The sequence below is a fragment of the Callorhinus ursinus genome, unplaced genomic scaffold, assembly GCF_003265705.2.
Source record: "Callorhinus ursinus isolate GAN/ISIS: 27379988/994484 unplaced genomic scaffold, GSC_fseal_2.0 scaffold43, whole genome shotgun sequence".
Classification (NCBI taxonomy): domain Eukaryota; kingdom Metazoa; phylum Chordata; class Mammalia; order Carnivora; family Otariidae; genus Callorhinus; species Callorhinus ursinus.
The window spans coordinates 2405441-2416677 of record NW_027397105.1 but is presented as its reverse complement, the minus strand read 5'-3'; the positions used below and the strand labels follow the sequence as shown (position 1 = coordinate 2416677).

Below are 11237 nucleotides of genomic sequence, written 5' to 3'. Positions count from 1 at the left end.
GGCCCGCTCACCCACTCACCCCTGCTCCCTGTCACTGGTGCAGCCGCCTCCCTCCAGCCTCGGCTCCCTCCCCCCGATGCTCACTAGCACCTCTGGGTGCCGGGGCTGGCCTGGCCTGGTGCTGTGGGGAAGGCCGGGGCGGGAAGAGGAAGCTGCCCGGATAGGAAGGGGGGGGGGAGGAGCAGACATGCCCGCAGGGAGCCGGAAGGTGTCTTTCCTCCATACGTCCCTGCTCCTGAGACATTTCTACCCCCTGCCCTCCGCTCTGTCACCGGAGCTTCCAAAGAAGGCTTTGTGAGTTAGGCAAGGCGTGTGATTATTCCCGGTTCGCAGATGGACCAGCTGGGGCCTAGCGTCTCACAGCCGGTGGGGGGCACTGAGCTAGGACTGGTACCTCTCCTGAGGCTGGCAGGATGGGACAAGCAGCATGAAAGGAGGGTGAGCTCTGCGGGAGCCATAGGTCTGAGTGGAGGACGTGGGCAGCTGAGGCCCTGGCTTCAGGGCCCCTGACTCCAGTTGTCTCTGTCCCCGCCCTGTTCCCTGCTGTCCTGGCCCAGGTACCAGTGCATCTTCTGCTGGGAGACCTTTGTCACTTATTATAACCTGAAGACCCACCAGCGAGCCTTCCATGGCATTAGCCCCGGCCTCTTAGCCAGTGAGAAGACACCCAATGGAGGCTACAAGCCCAAGCTCAATACCCTCAAGCTGTACCGCCTGCTCCCCATGCGGGCAGCCAAGCGGCCCTATAAGACCTACAGCCAGGGAGCCCCCGAGGCCCCCCTCTCTCCAAGCCTCAACACACCGGCCCCCGTAGCCATGCCTGCCAGCCCGCCGCCCGGACCCCCACCCGCCCCCCAGCCCGGCCCCCCACCCTCTGTCATTGCTTTCGCCCGCCCCGCTCCCTCTGTCATTGTTCACGGGGGCGGTAGCAGTGGTGGAGCAGGGGGTGGGCCGGCCAACACGGGGGGAGCCCAAGCTGCCTCGGTCATCACTTACACTGCTCCCCCGAGGCCCCCCAAGAAACGTGAGTACCCACCGCCTCCCCCTCAGCCTGCAGCCACGCCAGCCAGCCCGGCCACGGCGGGCAGCCCGGCCACCGCCGCGGGGCCGGCCGCAGCCACGGAGGAGGCCAAGGGCCGGAACCCACGGGCTGGAAGGACTCTGACCTACACGGCCAAGCCAGCCGGCGGGATTGGCGCGGGTGGGGGTCCCCCTGCGGGGCCCGGCCGGGGCCCCTCTCAGCTACAGGCTCCACCTCCACTGTGTCAGATCACGGTGCGGATCGGCGAGGAGGCCATTGTCAAGCGCCGCATCTCAGAGACTGACCTGCGTCCCGGGGAGCTGAGCGGAGAGGAGGCGGAGGAGAGCGACGACGACGACGACGACGACGACGACGACGAGGACGCGGACGAGGACGGGGACGAGGACGAGGAGGGGTCGCGGGCTGGCGCGGAGGACCAGCTCTGGCGGCCCTACTACTCCTACAAGCCCAAGCGCAAGGCCGGGGCGGCGGGCGCGGGCGGCAGCGGGGGCGGCGCGCTGCCCCGGGGCCGCCGGCCGCCCCGCTGGAGACAGAAGCCGGAGCGCAGGGGCTGGGAGGACACGCCGGCGGCCGAGGGCCCCGCGGGGCGCGCCCGGGCCGAGCGGAGGCACCGCTGCGCGGATTGCGCCCAGACCTTCGCCAGCCTGAGGAAGCTGCGCAAGCACCAGGAGGCGCACGGCGGCGGCGCGCACGGCTCCCGCGCCGGCCGCAGGCCCTCGGGCCGCTTCGCCTGCCCCCACTGCGCCAAGGTGTGCAAGACGGCGGCCGCCCTGAGCCGCCACGGCCAGAGGCACGCGGCCGAGCGGCCCGGGGGCACCCCCACGCCGGTCATCGCCTACTCCAAGGGCAGCGCCGGCACCAGAGCCGGGGAGGTCAAGGAGGAGGCCCCCCAAGAGATGCAAGTCTCCTCGTCCAGTGGCGAGGCGGGCGGCGGGAGCGCTGCTGCTGCTGCTGCGGAGGGAGCGTCCGAGACCGCCTCTCTCCAGGACCCTGTCATCTCAGGGGGTGAGGAGCCCCCGCTGGTGGCAGGAGGGGGCACCTATGCATATCCGCCTGTGCAGGAATTTCCACTGGCTCTGATTGGGAGCGGCAGGGAACCTAGTGGTGGGAGGGGGAAAAGTGGCAGCGAGGGGCCGGTGGGGGCTGGGGAGGGGGACCGCGCGGAGGGGTTGGGGGCTGCCAAAGTCACCTTCTACCCAGAGCCCTACCCGCTCGTCTATGGCCCCCAGCTCCTTGCCGCTTACCCTTACAACTTCAGCAACCTGGCCGCTCTCCCGGTTGCTCTTAACATGGTCCTACCTGATGAGAAGGGTGGGGGGGCCCTTCCCTTCCTTCCAGGGGTTTTTGGCTACGCAGTCAATCCTCAAGCAGCACCCTCTACTCCCCCAACCCCGCCTCCGCCCACTCTTCCTCCACCAGTCCCCCCTAAGGGGGAAGGGGAAAGGGCAGGGCTTGAGAGAACCCAGAAGGGAGATGTGGGGTGAGCTCTGGGCCCACCTCCCCCCTTTCACCAGATGCCACCCTCCCCGAACCCCCTGCCACTACCAGCTCCCTGGCTTCCCTGCCCCTTGGGAGCCCCTCCACACTCTTGTGCAGGGACTTGGGGGCCCCTGGAGCTCAGGGGTCAGGCTGCTTTGTGTGAGATTGTAGTTTTCCCATCTCCTGGGAAGGGATCTTGGGTGGTTCCCCTCTCAGTTCTCCTCCAGGGAATGGCCTCCATGAGGGGCAGGGCCAGCTCCCATCCTTTCTCCAGCCCTTGGGGCAACTGAGCAATATACTTATATGAATCTCTACTCACGGCCCCCACCAGCTCTGAATGTCTAACCTACCCTCCTGATTCGTAAACCCCCGGGGGGGGGGAAACCATCTCTCTCGCCTAGTGACCTCCCCTCATTCTGAAGCTTTCTCTAAGCCCCTGCCTAGATGCTTCCTAGCACATTCCATTCTTCGTGGCCCAGGGCCTGGACCAGACCATTGTGATACCTGACACCCGCCCATCTGGAAGCATGGCTTCCATTCTTCCCAGGGGTGGGTTTCTGCGTCCCTGTCTCCTTGGCTTCCATGCCTTTAGATCTTCCATATTCCTCCTCACTCTCCTAGACTCTGGAGGTGGCCTCTTCCAGTCCAGGTCAAGGAGGTGTTGGGGGGAGGGCTACCCATCTGTTCCACGGCTGAGCACTTTCCCAGCCCAGGGCAGCACTAATCTTGGCCCTATCTTGACCCCCAAATCCAGTGAGCCCCAGATTCTTCCAAGGCAAAGAGGTGAGTAGATCACACCTCTTCCTGCCTCTACCTATGGCCTCTTCTGGGCTAAATCAGATTTGGGGGCCAGGAGGAGGGAGCTCCATATGGGACGGGGAAGGGAATCTACTTTCTCCCTGGTTTTGTTTTGTTTTGTTCTTTTCCTGATGGTTTCTCCCAAACTAGACCAAATAGCCAGAAAAGTGATGGGGGTTGGATGGGTGGGTAAGCCCAAGATTTGCACATGACCTCCCATCCTTACCTTTACCTCCATTTTCCCCAGTTTCGCCTCCCTCACCATCCACTCCAGGTGGTTTTTGGGGAACCATCCTACTCTCTCGGTGGGCTTTGGGGTATCCCCACCAACTTTTCCTCCAGAATAGCACCTTACACCCCATCTTTGACTCAGTTCCCCACACCCAAAGATCCCAGCCTAGGGATGGGGTGCAGGGACCTTAAACAGTCCCTAATCCCTAATTTGCACTAGTTAACCCTGGTCAGGGGTCCGTACGTTTCCTTCCAGTGGGGGAGTTGAAGAAATGTTTGCTCCTAATTCTCTCTGACGACCGGGCGTCCCCACTCTGTGATCGGATGAACATTTCCCATCCCACCCACCTCCCCCCTCCCAAAAAAAAAAAAAAAACACAAAACAAAAAACAGCTCACAAGGGGAGAGTCAGGTTGGGGGAGCAAATCTGATAAATGGGAATTAGAGGAGTGCAGTTTAAAAGGGGGAAATGCTGCCACCATTGAGATGGGAGCTTAATCCCAGCTACTGTTTTCCGGGGCCAAGATGGCTGCCCTGTCTCGTGGCTGAAAGGGCAAGATCATGGCTTTTGGAGGGAGGTGAGCTTGGGGGAAGGACCAGGAGCATCCTCCTGCCACCCCTTACCCTCCTAGTCTACAGGAAGGGGGAGGTTTTTGACAGGCTCCTGAATGTTAACCACGGAGGAGTGTCATTCCTTCTCTCCTCCTCTGTCTCTTTGCACTTTTCCTGGTCTTGGCCACAGTCCGAGTGAAGAGTTCCTACTGAATGTACCAAGTTCCAATTTTTAAGGGGGTAAAATGCTTAAAACGGGAAATGCAAAAAAAAAAAAAAAAAAATCACTAAAAAATTCCCACAAATCTCGTTTCTGGCACTTTAGAAAAACTGCGAAAAAAGAACATAATAAAGAATACATATATATATATCTACACACAAATTTTATATACACACACACACACACACACATATATATATATACACACACATACACACACACACACACAGCGGAACCACAAGGGAGACAGAAGCCTTGGAGGCAGGGGGGCAGACGTGATGACAGCTCTCCCATATCCTTAACCTGCACTCCTCTGAGGCAGAAAGGCACAGGTAACGGAAGGAGTTGAGGATGGACCGGGGGATTTGAATTTCAGAACAGGTCAAAATTCCAAAACCACGGACATTTTCGGGAGAACTGAGATTGTAGACACTTATTTTTTTGGAAAATATGATTTAGGAAACTAGCTTCCAGAATCTGGTGGTTCTGGGCAACAAATGAGATCGTGGCAAATTGGAGATTAAAATACGTGTATCCGAGCTGGGGAACTTGAATATTGTGACTTTCAGATGTTGGAAATTTGGGATTTTGCAATTCCGTCTTTTGAAAATTATTCAAGTCTTGTCAGTTTGTGCCCTCTCTCCCCATGTTCCCTGGGGAGAAGGGTGATGGTGGAGTGGAAAGGCCACTGGTTCTGTGCCACAGCACGCAAGGTTTAGAATCCTACAGACTGTAGCTCTATACGTAGTGAGGACCCAGATTTAGAGAAACTGACCAATATTTATCTCCGCATCTGTGTGTGTGTCCAACTCTCTAGGCCAATAAACCAACAAGACAAACAAACTGTGCTCCGCACTGGGATGCCAAGTGCACTTCTTTGCGTGGCTGGCGAGTCGGCTGGATAGGGACGTGCTTACCTTGTCCCCCAGGGATCCTGGGAGCTGCGGCTGTATGATCCCTCTGAGGGCAGGGCCTCCAGCAGCTGAGGAGGTGTGAGGGCTTGGGGACCCTGCGTACTTCACTATAACGACTGCAGCCACTAGGGCTCAAGCTGACTTTGGCCTGACCTCCAGGCAGAAACATTAACTCAGCTTCAGTTCGCACAACCTGCTGGGCACAAGATCCTAATGTCCCGTGCACCTTACACTTGGTGCGACCTGCTCTCCGAATCGAAAAGAAATGGGCATAAAGTGAGGGATGGTCGTGAGATACCACCACCTTTTCCTACTCCTCGCCTCTCATTGTCTTCAACTCCTCTCCCCACCCCTCTCCTGGCTTTTGTCTAATGTTACAGAGGAACAGGCAAGTAAAATGAGCCAAGCTGGTCAGCTGGGTGGGGGCTTTGAGGAGTTCTGGTGCAAACACCTTGACCAGGGTGGGCCGCCACACGCATCAGCACTAGCAGGTTGCTGCCAACAGGGGAATCAGGCCCGGTGTTACTGTAGTTTAATTTTTTTTTTTTCCCCAAGAGAAGCCAGAAATCCAAATTTCTCTGTGCAATATCCAAATTTTTAAAGTAGCTAACTCACACTAAAAATTATACAGGCCAACAACATAGGTCACACAAACATACCAGTTTGCAAACTCTGATGTATACTGTGTAGAGCTTTTGCTCCCATCTTCTCATGTGACCTTCAGACTTGGGAACAGATACTATTCTTAGCTTCATTTTACAGTCATGGAATCTTAAGCCCAGAGCGGCTTAGTACCTTATCCAAAGTTTGAGCACCAAAGCTGGAACCTAAATGAAGGTTTTTTTAAAATGCTCTTTTCCCCCCTCATTACAAATGCATCCTTTTAGAAATAACTTTTTCTTTTTTAATCCTAAGGATAACGCTTATTACAAAACAATAAATTACAGGAAAGTAAAAACAAAGAGAATGACCACTAGTCCCAGTATGCAAACATAAGCACTATTAACTGATATAGTTCCTTCCAGGAAAAAAAAAAATTCTCTAATCACTCAACAAATGTGAAGCACCTACTATCCTACAGGTCAGGACCTGTGCTAGGTACTGGGGTATTACAGTGAACGAGACACAGTTCCTGCCCTCCTAGGGCGTACAATCTACTTCTCCTTCTTTGTTCCATTCTACCGGCAACCTAGTGTTGATATCCAAAGGAACTTCTACAAGAAGCCAAAGAATAAATAAACCGATAGTGCATTTCTTGTGGGGCCCAGGGCTTCAGTCGGCCCCGTCCCACTTGGGCGCTCTCCCCAGAAGGGCAATGATATGGGAAGCCTGGATTCCTAGTGGAGTCGAGAGGCAGAAAGGCACAGGCCTTGACAGCACTGCCCAACTCTCAGTTCAGCTGGCCGAGGACCTGCGTCTTGGCCCTCTGTCCTCAAGGAAAGGGGTCGGCAGGGGGCAAGTGGTACGAAGCGTCCAGGAAGATGACGAGGGTCCCAACGCTCGTGAAGATGATGAAGGTCCACAGGAAAAGGCGATCCACTACCATGGCCACAAACTGCCAGTCTTCTTTCAGCTGGGGGTAGGCAGAGTAAACGGTCCCTGAGCTCCAGAGCCCCAGGGAAGGCCTGCCCCGTACCCTCGCCCTTGTCCTAGGGCTCAGAGACAAGGGCGGGCCGCGGGACCGAGGAAAACGAAACTGCGGACGACCGACGGAGCGAGGAACCAGTCGGAAAGCAGGGGGCGGGACCAAAGGAGGCGAGCTTCCAATCAGAAACAAGAACGGGTGCTAGGGGCGGAGCCTGGGTCTGCCGGGGTGAACTGCTCCACCCTCATTGGACTTACCGCGTCGCGGTCCTCCTGCTCCTGCAGCTGCCGAGCGATGTAGCTGATGGAGGAAACGGCCTCCCGTAGCTCGGGAGGCAGGCCCACAGCCCGGGTTGGACCATCGGTAAGTCGCCGCAGGTCCGGGGCGGTCAATTCAGGCTGGAACCTGGAAGAGGCGCGACAGTTTGGCCACGCTCAAGGCTCCGTCCCGACCCCCTCCTCCAACACTCTGACAAGAGTTTTCCAAAACGTGAGAAGGCCCTTTAGGCTCTCCCCGCCAGCGGCGACCTCTCCAGCTTCCCGCAATTTCTCCCATCTCTATACGCCTTAGTCTCCGCCTTTCCGCAAAGTAGGCGGTGGAAAGGGGGGGGTGGGTACTACAATTCCCATGATGCCCGAGGGCATCTTCTGGGACCTTCAGCCGCCTGCCTCCGCACAGTCCTCTGGGAAGTGTAGTTCCCTCTCTCCCTTCCTTGTAGGCGACGGGGAGTAGGTACTACCTGTTGGGTTTGGGGAAGAGAAAATCGTTCGGTGGCTTCCGGATGAAATATTCATCTGTTCCCCGACCCCAGCCACTTCCTGGAGAATTCCTGAGGGCTACAGGAGGTGGCTCCGGCATCAGGTCTCTCTCAGGTTTGGGCCTCTTCAGACCCAGGTATAGAGGGAGTTTGTGGATGAAGATCTGCTGAGTAGAAAGGCGTGTTGGCGGGGGCTCTCACACTTTTGAGACCGGCAGGGAAGCAGCCCGCCGTTCCCATCCACCCGCCCATCCCCGCGCATGCGTGCGCGCGCCCCCCCAGCCACACAGCCTCCAGAGCTCCTAAGTGGGTTGCGAGGCGTCCTGGCTGGAAAGAAAAGTTCCGAGGGCTTCCACCCTGACAGGGCCTGACTCTGAGACTGTTTCCCTGAGACCCAGTATGAGCAGTACTGCCGAAGAAAGTAAGGAATCTATGACATGACTGTGTCAGGAGGGTAAAGTTAACTGCGCAACGTTTCGACATCCAGCAGGCCCCGGCACTAGAACATTCTACCAGGAGTTGTAGTTCTCCCTTAGGTCTGAGAAAGGGAAGGTTTAAGTTGGTAGGCGGGTTGCAGGAGTGATACCTGCACACAAAAAACAAACACCAGGACTGAGAGTTAACACAGGTCGGAGGACGACATCTTACCCGGCGGACCCAAACGGGCATTTGGTGGGTGTGGGGTGAGCGGTGGTGCAGGTTGAGGACTACGACGCTAAGGATGACTGAGAAAGTGACGAGGACCATGGTAAACATGAGGTACTTGATAATGATGGGGACAGACAGGGAGGTCTCGGGGACTTTGTCTGCCAGCAGCAACAGGAACACGGTAAGGGTCAGCAGCGCAAAGATGGACAGCCCCATCTTCTCTCCTTGCGGGCCAGAGGGGAAGGCAGAAGAATTAGGCTTTGCCAGAAGGCAATTTCCATGGCATCATCAGTGACCTCCAGCCCACACAAGGCCAGGCTTTTGGGAAGGCCAGCTGCATGCAGATGATTCTTAGATTATACCTCCAGCCCAGACTTAACTCTCCTAAACCCCAGATTTATGGCCACCTGCTGATTTAACCTCTCTGCTTGGATGTCCAATAGACATCTCAAACTTAACATGTCCCAAAACGAATCCCCTGACCACCAAACCCTCCCACAGGCTCCCGAATTTCATGAATGGCAAATCCATCTTTCCTGGGGCTCTGGCCAAAGTCCTATCAGCCATTCTTAACTCTCCTCTCTCGCTCTGATCCCATATCCAATCCATAGCAAACCCTACTGGCTGTACCTTCAAAATACATTCGTACAAAGCACCATTACCTCGGGTCTGAGTTATTATAAAGGCCTCCTCTTTGCTTCATTCTATTTCCCCCTGCTGACTGTTCTCAACAGAGCAGCCAGATTGATCCTGTTAAAATGTAAATCAGATGGTATCACTTCTCTTTTCAAAACCTTCCAGTGGCTTCTCATCCTCTTTAGCATAAAAGCCCAGTCCTTAGTGTGGTTGACAAGGCCTTCTTCCCATTATCTCGCTGACTTTATCTCCGACTGTTTTTCTCTTGCTTCCTTCATTCAGTTATCCTGGCTATTTCTTGAATATGCAAGGCTCACTCCAGTTCAGGGTCTTTGCATTCACTGTTAACTCCACTTGGTACATTCTTCCCCCAGGTATCTGCCAGGGTCATTCTCTCACCCCCTTCAACTCTTCAAATGCTGATCAAATATTTCCTTTTTATTGAGGCATTCACTGACTATTCTCTATCTTTTTAAGATTTTATTTTCAAGTAATCTCTACACCCAGTGTGGGGCTTGAACTCACAACCCCGAGATCAAGAGTCACGTGCTGTACCGACTAAGCCAGCCAGGGGCCCCTGACTGTTCTATTTTATTTTTATTTATTCTTTTGGCAGGGGGAGGGGCAGAGGGAGAGGGAGAGGGAGAGAATCTTAAGCAGGCTCCATGCCCAGCGCTGAGATCATGACCTAAGCAGAAATCAGGAGTCGACACTGAACCAACTGGGCCACCCAGGCGCCCCCTGGCTGTTCTATTTTAAATTGTAACCCCTACCGCCATTCTCATCCTCCCTAACCACTTTTCCTACTTTATTTTCTCCTTAGGACTTGTCCTCTTCTAATATACTACCTAATAGATTTACTTATCTTGTTTATTGACTGTCTCCCCACTAGAATGTAAACTCCACAAGGGCAAGGATTTTTGTCTCTTTTATTCACTGATGTAGTCCCAGTGCCTACCTAACACGTTATAGATGCTAAACAAATATCATGGCATGAATGAATAGACCAACCCTTGTAGCTTTTTTTAAGGAACTAAATAGCAATTTGAAGGATTTAAAAAAGGAAACAAAGTATATAAGGATATGCCAGGTGGCTGATTATTCCTGTGGCATAAAATAGGCACCTCAAACTTCAAGGAAGGTATTGAAATAAAAAACTTTTATGGTCTGCTCTACTTAAGTCCTATATAATATTGGGTTCCAAGATTTGCTCTGCTCCGGGAGGAAGTAGAAGTTACATTTGGAAGTGTGTTCTAGAGCTGGATCACTTTCCTTCCCTAGATAGAGAACTTGATGCCAGAAAGAAGGAAAGCATACTTTAAATACCAGAGTTAAGGATTTCAGTCTCAGAATCAGACTGGCACCAACCAGAGTTGGAATCGCGACAATACCCCACTGTAACTGTAATGTGGGGCAAATGACTTAAACTCTCTCAGCGTCTTCGTCCTTTTCTGTAAAGTGGGAAGACAATTCAGTATTCACCTCACAGAATTGTTCTAAAGATTAGAATTGAGTTAATGTAGGAGCGCCTGGGTGGTGCAGTCGGTTAAGGGTCTGACTGTTGATTTCGTCTGGGGTCACAGTCTCTGGGTCATGAGAGTGAGCCCCGTGTCTGGCTCAGCACTCAGCGCAGAGTGGGCCTGAGATTCTCTCTCTGCCCCTCCCCCTTCTAAAATAAATAAATAAATCTTAAAAAAAAAAAAAAGAATTGAGTTAATGTATGTAGCATGTTGGGGCGCCTGGGTAGCTCAGTTGCTAAGTGTCTGTCTGCCTTTGGCTCAGGTCATGATCCCAGGGTCCTGGGGTCGAGCCCCGCATCGGGCTCCCTGCTGAGTGGGAAGCCTGCTTCTCCCTCTCCCACTCCCCCTGCTCATGTTCCCTCTCTGGCTGTCTCTCTCTCTCTCTGTCAAATAAATAAAATCTTAAAAAAATGTATGTGACATGTTAACTGTACTACTTACAGCAAGTGCTCAAAAATAGTAAAAATAGTAACAATTACATAGAACTTACTTGGTACCAGGCATAGTTCTATTAACTCAATTAATCCTCAAAATAATCCTGTTAGGGGGCGCCTGGGTGGCTCAGTTGGTTAAACGACTGCCTTCGGCTCAGGTCATGATCCCAGGGTCCTGGGATCGAGCCCCGCATCGGGCTCCCTGCTCGGCGGGAAGCCTGCTTCTCCCTCTCCCACTCCCCCCGCTTGTGTTCCCTCTCTCTCTGTCTCTCTCTCTCTCTGTCAATTAAATAAAAAATAGTAATAATAATCCTGTTAGGTAGGGACACATAGGAAGGAATTTGCCCAAGGTTACTCTGTAACTACATTATGCTGCCCCCTAGAGAAATGTTGCTATTATTTCCAAGGGAATCTCCAAGGG

At 54.0% G+C, this 11237-nt stretch overlaps 2 protein-coding genes and 1 long non-coding RNA gene across 11 annotated transcripts in view; 2 read left to right on the top strand and 1 right to left on the bottom strand.

The window, feature by feature from the left end:
• Positions 1 to 5165, top strand: part of ZBTB4 (zinc finger and BTB domain containing 4) — a 16453-nt gene extending 11288 nt beyond the window's left edge. For all 8 annotated transcript variants that reach the window (XM_025863870.2, XM_025863866.2, XM_025863869.2 and 5 more), the window contains one exon: positions 558 to 5165. In XM_025863870.2, coding sequence (XP_025719655.2) covers positions 558 to 2526 — 1969 coding nt within the window. In that variant the 3' untranslated portion in view covers positions 2527 to 5165. The remainder of the gene's footprint in view (positions 1 to 557) is intronic.
• Positions 5166 to 5634: 469 nt separating this feature from the next.
• The window catches only part of CHRNB1 (cholinergic receptor nicotinic beta 1 subunit), an 8839-nt gene continuing 3236 nt past the window's right edge, over positions 5635 to 11237 (bottom strand). Inside the window, exons 7-10 of one of the 2 annotated variants that reach the window (XM_073881640.1) lie at positions 8227 to 8450; positions 7561 to 7742; positions 7079 to 7226; positions 5635 to 6809 (exon numbers count right to left, since the gene is read on the bottom strand). In XM_073881640.1, the coding sequence (XP_073737741.1) occupies positions 6669 to 6809; positions 7079 to 7226; positions 7561 to 7742; positions 8227 to 8450 (695 nt within the window). In that variant the 3' untranslated portion in view covers positions 5635 to 6668. The remainder of the gene's footprint in view (positions 6810 to 7078; positions 7227 to 7560; positions 7743 to 8226; positions 8451 to 11237) is intronic. The other variant, XM_025863871.2, reaches the window with a different exon arrangement.
• Positions 7060 to 11237, top strand: part of LOC112817014 (uncharacterized) — a 5158-nt gene continuing 980 nt past the window's right edge. Inside the window, exon 1 of the long non-coding RNA XR_003206293.2 lies at positions 7060 to 7184. This is a non-coding gene — a long non-coding RNA (uncharacterized lncRNA). The remainder of the gene's footprint in view (positions 7185 to 11237) is intronic.